A 21,077-nucleotide genomic window follows, 5' to 3' on the forward strand; every position below is an offset into this window, starting at 1 on the left:
TTTTTTTTTTTAAATGAAGGAGCAAATGAATGAATGAAATGAAAGAAAAAACAGGAGAGTTATAATTGAAAATTAAACGTGTGGAGGGGCAGTATATATATTTTTATTTGTCAAAACTCTGTTAGAAGTTCCCACTATGATACAGCAGAAACGAATCTGACTAGGAACCATAAGGTTGCATGCTCGATCCCTGGCCTTGCTCAGTGGGTTGAGGATCTGACGTTGCCATGAGCTGTGATGTAGGTTGCAGACATAGCTGGGATCTGGCATTGCTGTGGCTGTGGTGTAGGCTGGCAGTTGTAGCTCCAATTAGACCCCTAGCCTGGGAACCTTCCATATGCCATGGGTGTGGCCATAAAAAGCAAAAAAATAAAAATAAAAATGAAAACTTTTTAGTTAATCATAGCACAGCTCTACATTAATAGTTTATTCATTTTAAATCTACTATAAAAACATAATTTCTGAAAATATGAAGGTTTACCTGATGATTTTTTTTGTCCTTTTACAAAGAATGATTTACTTAATTTTTAAATTTAAAATACCTCAATTATGTTGCACTATAGACATAGCTATAATTATGTTTCTAAACAATATTTGCTTCTCATGATCAAGCAAAATATTTAAGAATAGCATTCATGTGATAAAAGAGGGAAATTTAACTAGCAAGATACGTTTTCAATATTTTCCTTCTTCCTTTCCAAATATTTTCAAAGTGGTTATGTCACTTTTCAAACATAGCCAGATATACTGTTTATAGCAAAGATACTTGTATTTACTTAGATGGCAGTAATGAGCTGAGGTAATACTGTCTTAGATTATACTTTTGCAAGGAGCAGAATCTTACTCAAATAAGCTCAAGAAAATGTGGAGTATTAATTGGATAATGATTTAATGGACTCCAAAGTGAAGCTAAACTGCCAGACATCAGAAAGAGCAGAAATCAGGCAACCCTAGAGGCTATAGTAGCAGACATTCATGGTTTCTGACTCTCATAGTTCACCATAAACATGAGACAGTGAGTGCCAACTGACTTGGTCCCGTCTATGTATAAACTGGCTCCTTCAGGCTATGTGGTACCCTTGATCAAATTAGAGTGGTTGAGGATGGTGTGCATTTGAGAGCATATTTTCTTAGAAGGTATGTGAAAGGGAACTATATATGGCATATATATAGTACAATCACTAAAATATTAAAATTTGGATCATGCAAAGATAAATTATATCACTTGCTTGAAATATGGCTATTAAATATCAGCACCAATGTTTGAATTAACTTTCATAAAAGATCAATGTCCAACACTAGCATCCTTTTTTTAAAGGAATTTCATGAATATAATTCAGAAGTCCATATCTAATACTTTAGCTCCAAATTAAATTGAACAACATTATTATCAGAAAACACTTGTTATTTATACATTTTTAAAAATACCTGGTAGTAATACTCTTTTAGAGTTATTGTAAAAATCATTATATACTTCTTTAGCACTTATGTAATCTTAATGCTATGCCAACCGTTAATAAATATATAAATAAAATAGTAAAATTAGGCAACAAGTTCTAGTGAAAACTTTATTTTTCATTAATATGAGTAAACATGTATTAAAAAATCTCTGTGACACCAAATTCTGGAACTATGACTACAAATAGCAGTTCCAAACCTGGAAATTGTTAAAACTTTAATGTTTAAAACAATAATGAGAAAGAAATAACCAGGATATATGATGAAGTACTATCATCTCAACTTCCAACATCTGAGCTCTGGTCTTCTCTCCACTCAGTATCATTTCTTTGAATGATACAACATCAATTTGTTTTTTCCATGCATAAACATTACTCCCTAGCAGTAATTTAAGAATTCAGCTGCTAACTGTATTCTTCCTCTACCACTACCCCCTTAAGCCTATCTTTGAGTAGAGCCACAATGACCCACAAAGATGTCATAAGCTGAAACACTAACAATCTCATAATGCAAATTCTGTATTATCTGGTCCATTCTTTCCTCTCCTGATTCTCCTACTTTCAGCCTTACATTTGTCATTTTGGTAATAAGGGAATATCTTTTGCTCCTATTCACCTTATTCTTTCAGGTCTTTCCTTATGCTTTCCCCTCAGATTGAAATATTACGGCATCTATTTCTTTACGTAATCAATTTCTACTCTCCCATGAAGACTCAGATCCTGCTATCTAATCCTAAGAACATTCTCTCAGCCTACTCAACTGGACATCTCAAAGTATCCTGTGTGTATATCAATCATAACATTTATGATATTATTTTGAAGTGATCAATTAGTGGGCCTATTGCTCCTCTAAACTATAAGCTGGTTCTGTCTACCGCTAGTTCCTACTAGGGATTTGATATTCCTAGATTTATTGCACAGAATGGAACTTCTTATATAGTTATCTTCTAAAACCATTTCTGACAACAGAAACCTTAGACCATTTCATAGGGAATTTGGAACCCCAACAGAAGTCAAGACAATTACAAAGTGTCATTTTTAAATATTCAGCTGCTTGAGTAAAGTGAATTCAATTTTTTAATTTTTCTTATTAGTCTGATGCAAGAAAATATCAGTGCATAGATGTAGCCCAAGAGCATTTTATTGGTAAGCTGGCTCACTGCCTGCAACCATCTAAACACTTTGGAGTTCCCGTTGTGGCTCAGCAGTTAACAAATCCAACTAGGAACCATGAGGTTGTGGGTTCGATCCCTGGCCTTGCTCAGTGGGTTAAGGATCTGGCATTGCCGTGAGCTGTAGTGTAGGTCGCAGACACAGCTCGGACCGCAGGCTACTATGCCTCTGTTGTAGGCCAGCAGCTACAGCTCCAATTAGACCCCTAGCCTGGGGACCTCCATATGCCGTGGGAGTGGCCCAAGAAATGGCAAAAAGACAAAAAAAAAAAAAAAAAAAAGGAAGATAGTGATTATTAAGTAGTAGACATACAGATGGGTCAAGGAGGCATAGTTCAAATGGTATGTTTCAGTATTAGAAATCTATAATTGTGATTATAATTGTGTCACAAATAATATGATTTGTTTCAATTAATCACATTTCTGTTGTTCTATATCCTAAATACATCATTATTTTATGTTTTTAAGTATAATGTGAATATAAATAGAAATTTTATAAATGTTATGCTAATGCAAAGGAGAGAAAATAAATAGATGACTGTATACATTGATTGTTTAGAGAAAATTCTGTGTCTTGAATTAACTGCATCTCTCAGGTAACACAGATTTGGAGTTCAGCATATCTGAGTTGTCCAGGTAATTGCTGCATTTTCCTATTTTGCTACGCTAACATAAAAATGGCCTTAGGATTATTTATTTATTTATTTATTTTTATTTTTGTCTTTTTTTTTTTTTTTAGGGCCATACTCACAGCATATGGACGTTTCCAGGCTAGGGGTTGAATCAGAGCTGTAGACACCGACCTTCACCACAGCTACAGCAACATGTGATCTGAGCCACAACTGCAAACTATACCACAGCTCAAGGGCAACACTGGATCCTTAACCCACTGACCGAGGCCAGGGATCAAACTTGCATCCTCATGAATATTAGTCAGATTTGTTTTCACTGAGCCATGATGGGAACTCCAGGACAATTTTTAAATGAAGCAAATTGAGATAAAATCTAAGAAATGAGGTAAAATTCTACCTCCTTATTAATAATACAATTAGAATTATTTGTAACCTATGCTTGTTTTACATTCTACCAACTCTACAATTACTTTACAGAAGATCATTTTTTTCTAATTCAATATTCAGTTTTTCACAGCATTTCAATTATTAAAGAGAGACTATCTTAGAATCAAACATAGGTGAGTACTATAAAATGTGCCCTCTGAAGCTTTCCTCCCTCTCTCCCCCTTTGGTACGTACTTGTTCATTCCCTCTTTACTTTGTTTAGAGAAGCAAGTGATTTTAAAAAGTTCCTTACTTGGTATTATGTGTATCAATGGTATGGAAGAGCTCATGTAATTCTTCTCCACTCAGAACACCATCTGCAAAATATGCTTTGAATTCTTCAAAGGACAATTTTCCATCATCTAAAATGGTAACAGCAAACAGAAGAGAAGCAAATCATTTTAATTTTGTACACTATTTTATCTTATAACTTTAAAAACTTTGCCCAAATGCTTATACAGGTTTATTTGCACATGCACACATGTATTCAAAAAATAAGAACAATTTGTGTTTAAAATAAAAGCAATTTAATATATCTTTACAGTACATAGACTACAGATGTTTATACCCAAAAAAAATATGTCTACATGATTTAGGGTATTTTTTGGTTCTGTTATTCATATGATGAACGTTTAACATCTAAGAAGCAATTTAACTGGCCACACAAAAAGGATATCCATATAACTAAATAAAAGCTCAAGACAGAATCAGCTATTTACAGGTGTTTTGCCTTCATATACAGGACCTGGAAGGTTGCAGAATAAAGAGATTGTAATAGAAATTCTGATATTATTCAATCAATATACACTTATAAGTGTATCAGAATTGTTATTACAGTCTAACAAAATGTGTTCATTCTTTTATTCCTTAAGCAAATGAACATTATTTAAGCTGAACACATTTTATTTACTGTTGGATACCAAAGAGAAAGATATCAGGGAGTCCAAAAAAAGAAATCAGATGTGCAGGCATAAGTAAAACATAGTAAGTGTAATAAGAGATATATACTCTGGAATATAAGGGAGTTTGAGTAATAAAAGAGGCTTTCATTTGGGGGCAAGAGGAATTTTAGTAAATTTTTTGCCTGACATTGAAAAATAGATAAAATCTAAATAAGCAGAGATGGAAGAAACACATTAATAACAGATGAAAATAAAAGATTTGAACAAGACACAGCAGCAGAGAATATAGGGAAATAGATGGCCAAGAAGGAAAAGCTACGTAATGAGCTGCTTTCTCAGCACATCAGGTAAGTTGCCAAATGCTGTTAAGTGGTGGAATGATCTTCTCTATTTATAAGGAGGCAACAGAGAAAGAAGGAAAAACTTGCCAGGTTCACAACGTCTCTATAGGGTGTTCCTACCAACAGTATTATATTGAAAAAAGTTGACATTATCTTAAAATAGGTATTATTTAATAGGACTGGATCTTCAAAGTTCGAGCATTTTTGCCTTCAAAAGATGGCCCACTGACCATTTAGAGAACAGTTAAAATGTAGATGGGAGAGAGGACAAGATGGCAGAGGAGTAGGGGGACACGCTCACCCTCTCCCACAAACACAACAAAAAAAGCACATCTACAGAATAAATGACTCGCACAGAACAGCAACCAATCGCTGGCAGAGGAACCTAAACTCCAATAATGGCAAGAAGTTCGTGACATTACTGGGCAGAACGGGAGAAAAGAGGAGAGTGAGAGAAGGTGAATCTGAGCGGGACGGGCGCTCCCGAAAGGGAACTGTGGAGGAGAAAGGGATCCCGCACCCTGGAAAGTCACCTACCGGGGGAAAGATCAAACAAACCGGAGGAATCTTCAGATGCAGAGAAGAGTGTAGCAGTAAGTTGGAGTACAGAAAAGCTGATTAAGAACCCAACAGACCATCTGAACTATGGGCACAGTCACCAAAAATTGAGACGCCTGGGTGGGGGCTGGGCACTGAGACCTCGCCTCCGAAGGTTAGTCCCTGAGAAAGGGCCGGGGGATGCCTGGGTGGGGGCTGGGCACCGAGACCTCGGCTCCAGAGGTTAGTCCCCGGGAAAGGGACAGGGGACGCCTAGATGGGGGCTGGGCACCGAGATCTCGGCTCCAGAGGTTAGACCCTGAGAACGGGCTGGGGGAGGCAGAGCGGAAACTGCTTGGGAGGTCTAGAAACCATTTGACGGGGCAGAGACTGCCTGGGAGACTAGAAAACAAAGCTGTTGAGAGGAAGGGGACAATACTCTAGGGGCGGGGAAGTGGAAAGCCACATCAGAGGGAACCTGGGAGAAGAGCCTGGTCTGTGCCTGTGCTGGGGAGGGGAGAGAAGAAGGGGTGGGTCCCCATAGAATACCCCCCACACCACAGCAAGCTTACAGGCCCGCTAGCTAGCAGAAAGCTGTGCTTCCCAGTGCATCCCATCCCCCCACCCCCGCCACCCCCTACGCTCTCACTGGACCTGGGGCTGCCTGCCATCCAGGAGGGCTGGCCGCAACAATTGCCTGAAGCCTACCACTGCAGGGGCTGTCCTTGCACAGGCCTGCTTGCCCTATGGAGGCGCTACACTTCCGCAGAGCAGCACCAAACACCACCAGCCCCCGAGAAAAGGCCTGCAGCCCAGAAAAGCTGCAACAAGCCTAGCCAGGCCTTGAATAGATCGGCCTAATTCTCGGACAGTTTTTCTGAGTCAGGCTGCCCCAGGGAGGAGCCTCTTGGATCTCCAATGGCCCTGCTACCTGCCCAAGCCCCCAGGGGGTGCCCTAGTGGATCAGCTGCATAGGACTGCCAGCTCCAGGCAGGACCCCCTGCAGCCCAGAAAAGCTGCAACAAGCCTGGCTGAGTCGGGAAAAGATCTCAGACGGTTTTTCTGAGTCAGGATGCCCTGGGGAGGAGCCTCTTGGGTTTCCAGTGGCCCTGCTACCCGCCCAAGCCCCAGGGGGTGCCCCACTCACGCGGAATAGCTGCTCAGCACCACCAGCACCCTGGAAGAGCCCCTGCAGCCCAGAAAAGCTGCAACAAGCTCGGCCAGATTGTGAAAAGATCTGCCTACATTCTCAGGCTGTCCTTCTGAGTTGGGCTGCCCTAGGGAAGAGCCTCTTAGGTTCTCAGTGACCCAGATAGCTGCTCCAGCCCCCAGGGGGTGATGCACTCCTGAGGAACTGCTGCCCAACACCGCCAACCCCCTGCAAGAACCTCACAGCCTAAAAACACCAGAGCAAGCTCTGCCTGACCAAGTGAAATCTGATACCATCGTGGTGTGGACCTCCCAGTCCTGTCTGCCCTCAGGAAGTCCTCCTTTGCTTCAAAGAAACACTGTTAGCCCCATCAACACTCCAGAAAAGCCACACTGCCTCAAAAAACATTGACCAACAACAACAGCCCTCAGGAAACATTCCACGGCAGTGACAAGGCAAACACTGCCCGATAACGGAGAGTACAACTCCCTCAGGAGAAAGGAAACAACAAGCAAGATGAAGAAGCTGAGAAACCACCCCCAGTCAAACCAACAGGAGAACTCACCTAAAACAGTCAACAATGAAACAGATCTCTGCAGTCTGACAGACCTGGAGTTCAAAAGAGAAATAGTGAAAAGACTGAAGGAATTAAGAGAAGATATGAACAGTAATGCAGATACCCTCAGAAAGGAGCTAGAAAATATAAGGAGCAGCCAAGAAAAACTAGAACATTCATTTGCAGAGATGCAAACTGAACTAGGGGCAGTAAAAACCAGAATGAATAATGCAGAAGAACGAATCAGTGATATGGAAGATAGAATAATGGAAATCACTCAATCCGGTCAACAGACAGAAAACCGAATCAAAAAACTGGAAAGCAATATAAGAGACCTATGGGATAATATAAAGCGGGCCAATCTACGCATAATAGGAATTCCAGAAGGAGCAGAAAAAGATAAGGGGATGGAAAATATATTTGAAGAAATTATCGATGGAAACTTCCCAAATCTAAAGGATACTGGGTTCAAAATACAAGAAGCACAGAGGGCCCCAAACAAACTGAACCCAAACAGACCCACACCAAAACACATCATAATAAAAATGGCAAAAGTTAGTGATAAAGAGAGGATCCTAAAGGCAGCAAGAGAAAAGCAGAATGTTACCTACAAGGGAACCCCCATAAGAATATCAGCTGATTTCTCTACAGAAACACTACAGGCCAGGAGGGAATGGCAAGAGATATTTAAAGTGCTAAAAGGAAAAAATATGCAACCTAGAATACTCTATCCAGCAAGAATATCATTTAAAATAGAAGGGGAAATAAAAATTTCTTCCAACAAACAAAAACTTAAAGAATACAGCAACACAAAACCCAGGTTAAAGGAAATATTGAAAGGAAGGAAAGGGAAGAAAAAAGAAAAGAAAAAAAGAAGAAGAAGAAGAGGAAGAACTAGGACTGAGGAAACTGCAATCAGAGAGCAGTCACTCAAATAAGCCAGCATACAGATTTAATCATGAACATGCTTCAAAAAAAATAAAATTTAAAAGAAAAAAAGAAAAAAGTGTCATCAAAACCATAAAATGTGGGAAAGGGATGTTAGGAGGTAAATAACCCTTTTTGTTTGTTTGTATGTTTCTCTTCTTAATTTTAATATAGTAATGAAGTGTTTGAACTTACAGGACCATCAGGCTAAAACACACAATTATGGGAAGGGGTTAGCATACTTAAAAAACAGGGCAACCACAAGCCAAAACCAAATATTGCATTTGCAAAAAATGAAAAAAAAAATACGCTCAAGCAGATAATAACAGGAGACCATCCAACCAAAAAGAAAAGAAAGGAAGAATGGAGAACCATAGAATCAACTGGAACACGAGGTTCAAATGGCAATAAATAATCATCTATCAATTATCACCTTAAATGTCAATGGACTGAATGCCCCAATCAAAAGACACAGAGTGGCTGAGTGGATAAAAAGGCAAAAACCTTCAATATGCTGCCTACAAGAAACTCACCTTAGGACAAAGGATACATATAGATTGAAAGTGAAAGGGTGGGGAAAAGTATTTCACGCCAATAGACATGACAGAAAAGCAGGAGTCCCAACGCTCATATCAGACAAAATAGACTTTAAAACAAAAGACATAAAGAAAGACAAAGAAGGACACTACTTAATGATTAAGGGATCCATCCAAGGAGAGGATGTTACTATCATCAACATATATGCCCCAAATATAGGAGCACCCAGATACATACAACAAATATTAACAGACATAAAGGGAGATAGTGATGAGAATACAATTATAGTAGGAGAGCTTAATACCCCCCTCACACCAATGGACAGATCCTCTAGACAGAAAAGCAATAAAGCAACAGAGATCCTAAAGGAAACAATAGAAAAGTTATACTTAATTGATATCTTCAGGACACTACATCCAAAAAAAAGCAGAATACACATTCTTCTCAAATGCTCATGGAACATTCTCAAGAATCAACCACATATTGGGACACAAAGCGAATCTCAATAAATTTAGGAGCATAAAAATTATCTCAAGTATCTTCTCTGACCACAATGCCATGAAATTAGAAACAACCATGGGAAAAGAAATGACAAAAAACCTACTACATGGAGACTAAACAACATGCTACTAAAAAACCAATGGGTCAATGAGGAAATCAAGAAGGAAATTAAAAACTACCTTGAAACAAATGATAATGAAGACACAACCTCTCAAAATCTGTGGGATGCTGCGAAAGCAGTGCTCAGAGGGAAATTTATAGTGATACAGGCCTTTCTCAAAAAAGAAGAAAGATCCCAAATTGACAACTTACCCCTCCACCTAAATGAATTAGAAAAAGAACAAAAAAGTCCTAAAGTCAGCAGAAGGAAGGAAATTATAAAGATCAAAGAAGAAATCAATAAAATAGAGACTCAAAAAACAATAGAGAAAATTAATAAAACCAAGAGCTGGTTCTTTCAAAAGTTGAACAAAATTGACAAACCCCTGGCCAGACTCACTAAAAAGAGGAGAGAAAGAACCCAAATAACCAAAATTATAAAGGAAAAAGGAGAAATCACAACGGATGCAGCAGAAATACAAAAAACCATAAGAGAATACTATGAACAACTATACGGCAACAAGTTTGACAACCTCGAAGAAATGGACAATTTTCTAGAATCTTACAGCCTGCCAAAACTGAATCAAGTAGAAACAGACCAACTGAACAGACCAATCACTAGAAATGAAATTGAAGAGGTCATAAAATCACTCCCTACTAATAAAAGTCCAGGACCAGATGGCTTCACAGGTGAATTTTATCAAACATATAAAGAGGAATTGGTGCCCATCCTCCTTAAACTCTTTCAAAAGGTTGAAGAAGAAGGAATACTCCCAAAGACATTCTATGATGCCACCATCACCCTCATTCCAAAACCAGGCAGAGATACCACCAAAAAAGAAAACTATCGGCCAATATCATTGATGAATATAGATGCAAAAATTCTCAACAAAATCTTAGCCAACCGAATCCAACAACATACCAAAAAAATTATACACCATGACCAGGTTGGGTTCATCCCAGGTTCACAAGGATGGTTCAACACATGCAAATCAATCAGCATCATACACCACATTAACAAAAAAAAAGTCAAAAATCATATGATCATCTCAATAGATGCAGAAAAAGCATTTGACAAAGTTCAACATCCATTCATGATTAAGACCCTCGCCAAAGTGGGTATAGAGGGAACATTCCTGAATATAATCAAAGCCATTTATGATAAACCCACAGCAAATATAATCCTCAATGGGGAAAAACTGAAAGCCTTCTCACTCAAATCTGGAACAAGACAGGGATGCCCACTCTCACCACTGCTCTTCAACATAGTTTTGGAAGTCCTAGCCACAGCAATTAGACAAACAAAAGAAATAAAAGGCATCCAAATAGGAAGAGAAGAGATCAAACTGTCACTGTATGCAGATGACATGATACTATACATAGAAAATCCTAAGGACTCAACCCAAAAACTACTTGAACTGATCAACAAATTCAGCAAAGTAGCAGGATACAAGATTAACATTCGGAAGTCAGTAGCATTTCTGTATACCAGCAATGAACCATTAGAAAAGGAATACAAAAATACGATACCTTTTAAAATTGCACCTCAGAAAATCAAATACCTCAGAATACACCTGACCAAGGAGGTAAAGGACCTATATGCCGAGAACTGTAAAACTTTAATCAAAGAAATCAAAGAAGATGTAAAGAAATGGAAAGATATTCCATGTTCCTGGATTGGGAAAATCAATATTGTAAAAATGGCCATACTACACAAAGCAATCTACAGATTCAATGCAATCCCTATCAAATTACCCATGACATTTTTCACAGAACTAGAACAAACAATCCAAAAATTTATATGGAACCACAAAAGACCCAGAATCGCCAAAGCAATCCTGAGAAACAAAAACCAAGCAGGAGGCATAACTCTCCCAGACTTCAAGAAATACTACAAAGCCACAGTCATCAAAACAATGTGGTACTGGTACCAAAACAGACAGACAGACCAATGGAACAGAATAGAGAACCCGGAAATAAACCCTGACACCTATGGTCAATTAATCTTTGACAAGGGAGGCAAGAACATCAAATGGGAAAAGGAAAGTCTATTCAGCAAGCATTGCTGGGAAACCTGGACAGCTGCATGCAAAGCAATGAAACTAGAACACACCCTCACACCATGCACAAAAATAAACTCAAAATGGCTGAAAGACTTAAATATATGACAGGACACCATCAAACTCCTCGAAGAGAACATAGGCAAAACACTCTCTGACTTCAACCTCATGAATATTTTCTCAGGTCAGTCTCCCAAAGCAATAGAAATTAGAGCAAAAATAAACCCATGGGACCTAATGAAACTGAAAAGCTTTTGCACAGCAAAGGAAACCCAAAAGAAAACAAAAAGACAACTTACAGAATGGGAGAAAAGAGTTTCAAATGATGCAACCGACAAGGGCTTAATCTCTAGAATATATAAACAACTTATACAACCCAACAGCAAAAAAACCAATCAATCAGTGGAAAAATGGGCAAAAGACCTGAATAGACATTTCTCCAAAGAAGATATACACATGGCCAACAAACACATGAAAAAATGCTCAACATCGCTGATTATAAGAGAAATGCAAATCAAAACTACCATGAGATATCACCTCACACCAGTCAGAATGGCCATCATTAATAAATCCACAAATAACAAGTGCTGGAGGGGCTGTGGAGAAAAGGGAACCCTCCTGCACTGTTGGTGGGAATGTAAACTGGTTCAGCCACTATGGAGAACAGTTTGGAGATACCTTAGAAATCTATACATAGAACTTCCATATGACCCCGCAATCCCACTCTTGGGCATCTATCCAGACAAAACTCTACTTAAAAGAGACACATGCACCCGCATGTTCATTGCAACACTCTTCACAATAGCCAGGACATGGAAACAACCCAAATGTCCATCGACAGATGTTGGATTCGGAAGATGTGATATATATACACAATGGAATACTACTCAGCCATAAAAAAGGATGACATAATGCCATTTGCAGCAACATGGATGGAACTAGAGACTCTCATACTGAGTGAAATGAGCCAGAAAGACAAAGACAAATACCATATGATATCACTTATAACTGGAATCTAATATCCAGCACAAATGAACATCTCCACAGAAAAGAAAATCATGGACTTGGAGAAGAGACTTGTGGCTGCCTGATGGGAGGCGGAGGGAGTGGGAGGGATCGGGAGCTTGGGCTTATCAGACACAACTTAGAATAGATTTACAAGAGATCCTGCTGAATAGCATTGAGAATTCTGTCTAGATACTCATGTTGCAACAGAAGAAAGGGTGGGGGAAAAATGTAATTGTAATGTATACATGTAAGGATAACCTGAGCCCCTTGCTGTACAGTGGGAAAAAAAATGTAGATGGTTTTTCTCTACTAGAAAATCAGAATCTCATAGACAGTCTGGAGAGGTGGGGTAGGTAGAAAAAAATTGGGATTTTTAACAACCTATGTAATTTCTCCTTATTCTGATTCTTTTTTAATTTTTTTTTAGGGCCACAACCACGGAAAATGGAAGTTCCTAGGCTAGAAGTTGAATTGGACCTACAGCTTCCAGCCCATGCCACAGCCATAGCAATGCGGGATCTGAGCTGTGTCTGCGATCTACACCACAGCTTACGGCAAGGCCAGATCCTTGACCCACTGAGCAATGCCAGGGATCAAACTTGCATCCTCGTGAATATTAGTTGGATTTGTTTCCTCTTAGCCACAATAGGAACTCCTCTTATTTTGATTCTTGAGAGATATTATTAAAGAACAAAATAGGCCTAATCACTGAACTATTTATGAGATAAGGACTTAGAGGTTATAACATTTCAAAAATTCTTATTTGCAAAATATAAATAGCCCCAAGAGTCTTAAAATTGTATTTCATTTTGCTTTTTTTTTGTTGTTTTTTAGGGCCACACTTGCAGCATATGGAGAGTATGGAGGTTCCCAGGCGAGGGGCCCTAGCCACAGCCACAGCAACATCAGATCTGAGCCACATCTAAACACCGGATCCTTAACCCACTGAGTGAGGCCAGGGATCCAACCTGCACCTCATGGTTCCGAGTTGGATTCGTTTCCTCCGCGCCATGATGGGAACTCCTCATTTTGCTTTTTAATTTAATAGGTATATTAAACGAATTTTCAGTTAATTCTTGCCAACAGTTAATTGGGCATATATAGCCTCATAGGTCATAAGAATAATGATTTGGATCAAAAGTAGAACGAGTCCCTAACCCCTAGAGGGCCACTGCACAGGCCTGGCTCAGCCACTTAGATACTTTTACAAAATAGAAACCCTTTACAAAATGAAATTTAATCCATCAGGATTGCCTAACACAACTGTCAAACTTTCTGTTTCTGTTTTGCGATGGGATATTTTAGTGTCATGTCTCCAATGACTATTTTTAAACTTTAGCCCCACGTAATCTGATGTAAATCCCAGATTAGATTTAGCAGAGTATCTCTTCTGTGCATCTCCATACTTTAATGAAAAACATATTGCCAAGAGAGAGAAAAGGAAAGGCCTTATCATCTACAAAAGGAAGAAAGTAAGAAGGAAAGGGAAACACAGAAATCAACCCACTATTTACAACTCTGCAACTAGATTTGCAACAAATGTGATACACCCATATTTATGGTGGAATATGTTTTCCTTGGTGAATATTTAATGGTCCCCACGTAAGCTGAATCAAACCTGTGCCACCCTATGGGCGGGATGGGCCTCTGTAATACTTCTTTATAATTACCATAAGTAAATTAATTAAAGTAATAATGTCCATACTATCAAAAGCATTTAATAACAAGTCCTCTGATGATTCTGTGGGGACTAATGGCCAGTTTTTTTTTTTTTTTTCTAATTCCTATTGAAAAAAATACAAAAATAAAAAGAAGGCATTGAATATAGTGCTGACTTGAAGGATGGAAAGTATGTTCTAAAAGCCTGTTTTTACCTCATGCAGGATTGCTGGGAGCCTTCAATTTGGGCTGCTATGCTTTTAAACAAGAAATTGCAAAGAGTTAATTTTGAGTACTTCCAGACTAGGGCTTTAATTTTAAACAAAAAGTATTACATTTTTTAAAAGGAAAGGGAGAAAAAAAATCCCCTTCTAGTGTAGTTATGCATTATTAAAGCAAATGTAATATTTTTATTAAAATATTTTATTTCCAGTTCAACTTTCCTTTAATTTATACTGGCTTGGCTCAGAGAATAGCCAAATTTGGTGAAGTCTGATGTCCTATGATGATCTTAACTTTTACCACCAAAGGCAAATTTTTTTCAGCTTTTTCAATTAGAATTACATGCTTTACCTGAGTTTTTCCTGAGCATAACTAGTCCTTTCTATTTTATTTCTAAATTATTCTAGCCTTATACCACAAATTCCACTAACGTTTTTGAGACGGAGGGAGCGAAGTGCAATTACTTAGAGCATAGTCTTAAAAAAAAAAAAGAAAGAACAGGAAATCTTGAGTATTAGACATGGGATTTGCTCTGACACAAATTGTACCAATATTTTCTTAGGTCAATCTCCCAAGGCAAAAGAAATGAAAGTAAAAATAAACAAGTAAAACCTAATCAAACTTTTAAGATTTTGCACAGCAAAGGAAACCATAAACAAAATTAAGACGACCTACAGACTGGGAAAAAATATTTGCAAACAATATGACTGACAAGGGATTAATTTCCAATTATATAAAGAGCTCATATAACTCAATCACAAAAAGACAACCCAATAAAAAATGGGCAGAAGACTTAAATAGACATTTCTTGAAAGAGGACATACAGATGGCTAACAGACACATGAAAAAATGCAAAACATCACTTATTATTAGAGAAATGCAAATCAAAACTATACTTCCCACCAATCAGAATGGTCATCATTAAAAGCTCTACAAATAATAAATGCTGGAGAGGCTGTGAAAAAAATGGAACCCTCCTGCACTATTGGTAGGAATGTAAATTGGTTCAGCCACTATGGAACACAGTACGAAGGTTCCTTTAAAAACAAAAATAAAGCCTCCATATGATCCTACAATCCCACTCCTGGGCATACAAGCAGAGAAAACGATAATTTGAAAAGACATATGCACTACAATGTTCATTGCAGTACTATTTACAATAGCCAAGACATGGAAGCATGGAAGCAACCTAAATGTGCATTAACATATGAATGGATAAATAAGATATTGTGTGTATGTGTGTGTATATACATCCACATATATGAATATACATACATACACACAATTAAACATTACTCATCTGTAAAATAGAATGAAATAATGCCATCTGCAGCTAATGAATGGACCTAGAGATTATCAAAATAAGTGACATAACTCAGACAAAGACACATCATACACATGGAATCTAAAACAAATACAAAAGAGAACTTATTTACAAAACAGAATCAAAGAAATCAAAATCAAACTTATGGATACCAAAGGAGAAAAGGGGGATGGGTAAATTAGGAGTTTGGGATTAACATATACACACTAATAAATATAAAATAGATAACTAACAAGGACTTACTGTATATCATGGAGAACTATATTCAATATTTTGTAATAACCTATAAGGAAAAATAGTCTGAAAAAACACACAGACACACACACACACACACATACACACACACATATATAACTGTATCACTAAATCACTACGCTGTACAACTAAAACTGACGCAACACTGTGAATCAGCTATACTTCAATTTAAAAAAAATAGAGAAGCAAAAATCTTCAACAGAATATTAGGAAACTGAATCCAACAATACATTAAGTAATTGTACTCCCATGATCAAGTGGGATTTATTCCAGGCCTGCAAGGATGGTTTACTATCCAGAAGTCAATCCATGTGATACACCACATTAATAAACTGAAGAATAAGAATCATCTTTTTGATGCAGAAAAATCTTTTGACAAAATTCAACACCTATTTGACCTCCCTTTCAAAGAGTGAAGCTATGAAAAGGGGAGGAAGGAATAATCTTCACAGTGAAGAAATCTGAAAGATACACCTCAGCCAGGTCATCATGATCAAAATCGATAGGCATTAAAACATATCGATAGTATATACCTTTGATATGAGGTGATGGCACTTTATCTCTGTGACCTTCCTCCCCAGAACACATAACCCCAGTCTAATCATGAGAAAAACATCAGATAAATCCCAAACAAAGGACTTTCTACAAAATGCTAGGTTACTACTCCTTAAAATTGTGAAGGTCTCAAGAACAAGGAAAGTCTGAGAAACTGTTTCAACCAAGAGATGTGACTACTAAATATAATGTGGCATCCTGGATGGAATCCTGAAACAGAAAAGGGACATTAGGTAAAAACAAAGGAAATCTAATAAAGTATGGACTTTAGTTAATGTATTGGCTCATTAACTGGAAAAAATATATTAAAATAAAATGTTATAATACTAAGGGAAACTGGATATAAAGCAATTCTCCATACTAGCTTCACAGTTTTTCTGTAAATGTAAAACTGTTCTAAAATAAAACATTAATTTAAAATATACATATAGAATAGAATAGAATAGAAAAGTTATATAGAATTAAAATACTTTAATATATTAAAAACTGATTTGGCACGTTATCAATATGATAAAATCAGTTATGTTTATTTGTATTAGATCTTGAAATCTAACACATTTCACTCAATAATCAACTCAATAGATTCATTTCTTTCTTAACTCCAGATAATCTATCCTGGATACCATGTTTTCTACAGATTTTTGGGGGGAATAATTTTGTGTTATGCAAGTAAAAAAAACATGTTGACCTATTATCTTGAAAAACATTTTACTCTAAGTTTTGTTGATTATATTCATCAAGATAATTTCATAAAGAAATTATTTATTCTTATTTTTCTTTTTAGGAGCATAAGAAAGTAAATCAACAAGGTTAAATAAGTCAGTTGTTGTCCCTGAAAGCACACCTCCTTGGACACACTTTTGGAAGGTGATCATTAAAACTGCCTTCAGTTTAAAATATACCCAATCTGTGTGATTAGGTCACTTTGCTACACAACACAACTTGAAGAAATGTTGTAAATCAAATATAATTCAATAATAATAACAAAAAAGAAAAAAACTCAGGTAAATAAAGGAGTATAGGACTTTAAAATACTAAAATAAAATAAAATAAAATAAAATAAAATAAAATAAAATCTACCAAGTGCCCAGAAATCAGGTGGAAAATCAAATAACTGAGTTGAATGCTTGGGTCTTCACTGACTTAATACCAAATATTTAGGCAGTTTATCAGGAAAGATTATTTTTTACATCAAAATATTTTTTGTCATTTACAATTGTGTCGTGAATATAAAAAAAATCTGTCTTCACCATGAGGAAATGAGTATATATTAATTTTTCATGACTAGAAAGGATGTGCTTCTAAGTTAGTGAAAAAAATATGTTTAATATCGCTTCCATGGAGAATTAACAATATTTTACATGATACTGGGAGAAAGGAAACAAGAAAACATACTTAGCCTTTCATAGAATGACAGATGAAACATTTGTTTTTGGAAGAACATTTATTAATTTGTAGTGAAAGTAGATTCAAAATTAGCAAAGTAAAGAATATTCTATCTGGGGAGATCCTGTTGTGGCTCAGTGGTAACCCAACTATTATCATTAGGATGAGAGTTTGATCCCCGGCCTAACTCAGTGAGTTAAGGATCCAACATTGCCATGAGCTGTGGTGTAGGTTGCAGACACAGCTCGGATCTCACGTTGCTGTGGCTGTGGTGTAGACTGGCACCTGCAGCTCTAACTCGACCCCTAGCTTGGGAACTTCCATATACTGCAGGTGCTGCCCTAAAAAGAATACTCCATTTGTAGGCAAATTTTTCTACAAAATAAAAAATTAAATGTTTTAATACTGGTGTGATTTATAGAAAAAGGAATACAATACACATCAGATTGCTTTCTTTTCCCTTCGTCAGTATCTTCATTCCCATTGGATAACCACTACTTTCCAAGTTAATTATCTATTATTTCTGCCTGGCCAACCCTTATTTTGGTTAAAATTCTTTGATTTTCACTTGGGATGTCATCTGCCCCCTCTCTCACTCTACGTATTGCCCCCTCTCTCACTCTACGTATTACAAGTAAGGCTTTATGAACCCTACTCTACTATGGGGGTATATGGAATCCAAGCCTGGAAAATCGGTTCATTCCATCTCTCAGTTACTGCTTCAAGGATGATCACATGACTCTAGCTGATCACTCAGAGAAAATCTCAAGATTTTTGCTAAAATCACTTTAAAATAAGGGATATTTTCTCTCTATTCTGACTTGAATTGGTAGAAGCCATTCTAGGAGCCATCTTGTCACTTCTAGTAAGAAAGCATATCTGAAAGTAAAACCAACCAGAAGAAAACCAAAATTGAGATGAAGAAAGAGAGAGGAAGATAGGAAAATAGAGACCTAGATACAGCTGGGCCTGCAGCTACACCATTTCCTGCTATTTCAATTATAAGAGACAAGAAACTCTCAACTTTACTTAAACTAAGCAAATTGGGTTTTTGTCACTTTAAAGTGAATTGGCTCTAATTGATAACCATCTTTCTTTTTTTATAGCTATCTTAATACTTACTCATCTTCAGAGATTTACTTGAGGACAATTATTTAATAAGATTATCTGGGCTACCCCAAGCTCAGAGAACTTTTCTCTGAACTCTTATGTGTTTACCATTCAACTTAGTGATATCTCTTGCATTGCTGATGACATTATTATTCAATTTTCTCTGTGTTTATCATTAATTTATCAACGAGATGCTAAGCTCTGAGAGGACAACATTGTCCAATATCTCCTCCCCACCTTAAGTCTCTAAGAGCTTATAGCTGATGAACTAAGTGTTCTCCAGATCTGTGTGCAAAAATCTAAGTTACTTTCATTACACAAATGTATGGTTTGTCCTAGTAACATAAAATCTTGCAAAGGCTCACAGTTTTCAGTCAGTCTTCCATAACTGATCTACAAGTGATGAAATCATATCTTTAAGACCTATACAAAATTAATAAAGGCAGAAGGGAATATTGCTAATTTAGTCCTATTATTCCTACATTAAAAATGAGAAAGTAAGTTCAGAGAGGTTAATTTGTCCAAGATATCCTACACAATGTATACTAAATTTATGTTGTTGTTTTTTTTTAATCTTACCACCTAGCACAGTGTCTGGCATGTAAAAGGTATTTACAAAATATTAATCAAATGAACAAATAAATAAATGAAATAATGAATGATAGAGCTAAGATTAAAGATTATCCTTTTTGGTTTCAAATCTCTATTATACCATGCCACCTTCAAACAGGATCATAGCCAAAACAATACCTTAGATCTTTGTCTTTTGTTTTTTAATTACATTGAATCAGTGTTATTCATATGGAAATAGATCCTAGATTTCAACAGCATAACCCTACTACAGAGATGAGCCATAATAAATCAAGCATCCTGGACTAAATACTAGTGCTTTGAGGTTAGAGAGGAATCTGGATATAAATTCTATTTACTCATTATTTACTCTGGGTCATTGCACAAGGTATCTATGTCTCAAACAATTAATTAAATTGGGATAATGGTACCATTTTCCTTGAAAGATTACTGTGGAGATAAAATGAAAGTATGTCTAGAATAGCAACTGGCATATAGTAATCCTTTGCTAAAGTTATTTACTGTTATTACTGTACTATTACTTTCTTTTGAAGTCTGAACCAATTTTCTCATGGCCATATAAGTCTTGGTAATGCACAAGCTATTATATTTTATTTTATAATTTAGAAATGATTTAGAATATAAAGAAAAAAGAAATAAATGTCACTAATAGATAAACAGATATTCATAAGTAAGTGCTCATAATTAAAAGTGGCCCCAATATTACAATAAATAAGCTTTTAATACAAGAGACACTCTTACGTAAACAATTTAGCAGTCTCATTACCAATTCAGTTGCCCAATCTGGAAACTATAAATCTGACTCCCTCCCTCCCATATACAAATACGTGCCATTAAATACCTTCATCTTGCTCATTAACTATTTCCAATTAATTACCAAGTCCTTGCTAATTACATATATAAAAATATCAAGTTCAGTTTTTACCTCTTGCCATGGATTTATTGAAGCCTTCAATAGCTCTAATACTGAGGCTTTAATAGGGTAATGAAAAGTGATTAGATTTTCAAGACACTTTAACAATGGAAAAAATAGGGCCTGCTAATGGATTAGGCGCGGAATTGTTAGAGAAAGAGAAGAATCATGGATGCCTCTAAACCTTTTTTTTTTTTAATGAACTGCTGAATTGTGGTGCCATTTCCTAAGATGAAGAATGCTGCTGAAGGAGCAAGTCAAGCAACTGGGATAAGAGTGTGGTTTCAGATATGAGCATGGTAGGTATCTGACATACTTTTACAAATGGAGAAATTGTGTTGAGTCAGTACCTAATTCCTATGCATTTTTTCAAGTTGTGTGCCTCTGTACTTGCTTTTCATTTACCTGGAATTACCTGTCCCCCATGTAAACCACACTTAATCAGATGAATTAATTACAACTCAAGTGGTTGTTCCTCAACATCCAAGGCAGAATTAGACTTATCTTCCTCTAGTTCCCCATAGCAATGTAGCAATATTTACAAAATAATATTCATGAATCAAGCTTTAATCACTAGGTATACAAAAATGTACAGTCCCTAAACTCAAAGAGCTTGCAAACTCATAGAGGGTAGGGGAACACACTCACAGACTATTCAGGACAATGTGGTAAGTGATATTATACACAAATGGCTTTGAAACTAAAGACGAGAGTGATGGGTAGTTAGGCAATGATACTAATGCATATTATGTATGTA

At 36.7% G+C, this 21,077-nt stretch overlaps 1 protein-coding gene across 1 annotated transcript in view; it reads right to left on the reverse strand.

Annotated features, from left to right (window-relative positions):
- NECAB1 (N-terminal EF-hand calcium binding protein 1) overlaps window positions 1-21,077 on the reverse strand; it is a 258,235-nt gene that overhangs the window by 218,325 nt on the left and 18,833 nt on the right. Inside the window, exon 3 of the mRNA XM_021089131.2 lies at window positions 3,941-4,049. Coding sequence (XP_020944790.1) covers window positions 3,941-4,049 — 109 coding nt within the window. The remainder of the gene's footprint in view (window positions 1-3,940; window positions 4,050-21,077) is intronic.

Source organism: Sus scrofa, chromosome 4 (assembly GCF_054392235.1).
Source record: "Sus scrofa isolate SSC_HxYL_T2T_F1_AM1 chromosome 4, Sscrofa_HxYL_maternal_Yorkshire_Landrace_v2.0, whole genome shotgun sequence".
Lineage (NCBI taxonomy): Eukaryota > Metazoa > Chordata > Mammalia > Artiodactyla > Suidae > Sus > Sus scrofa.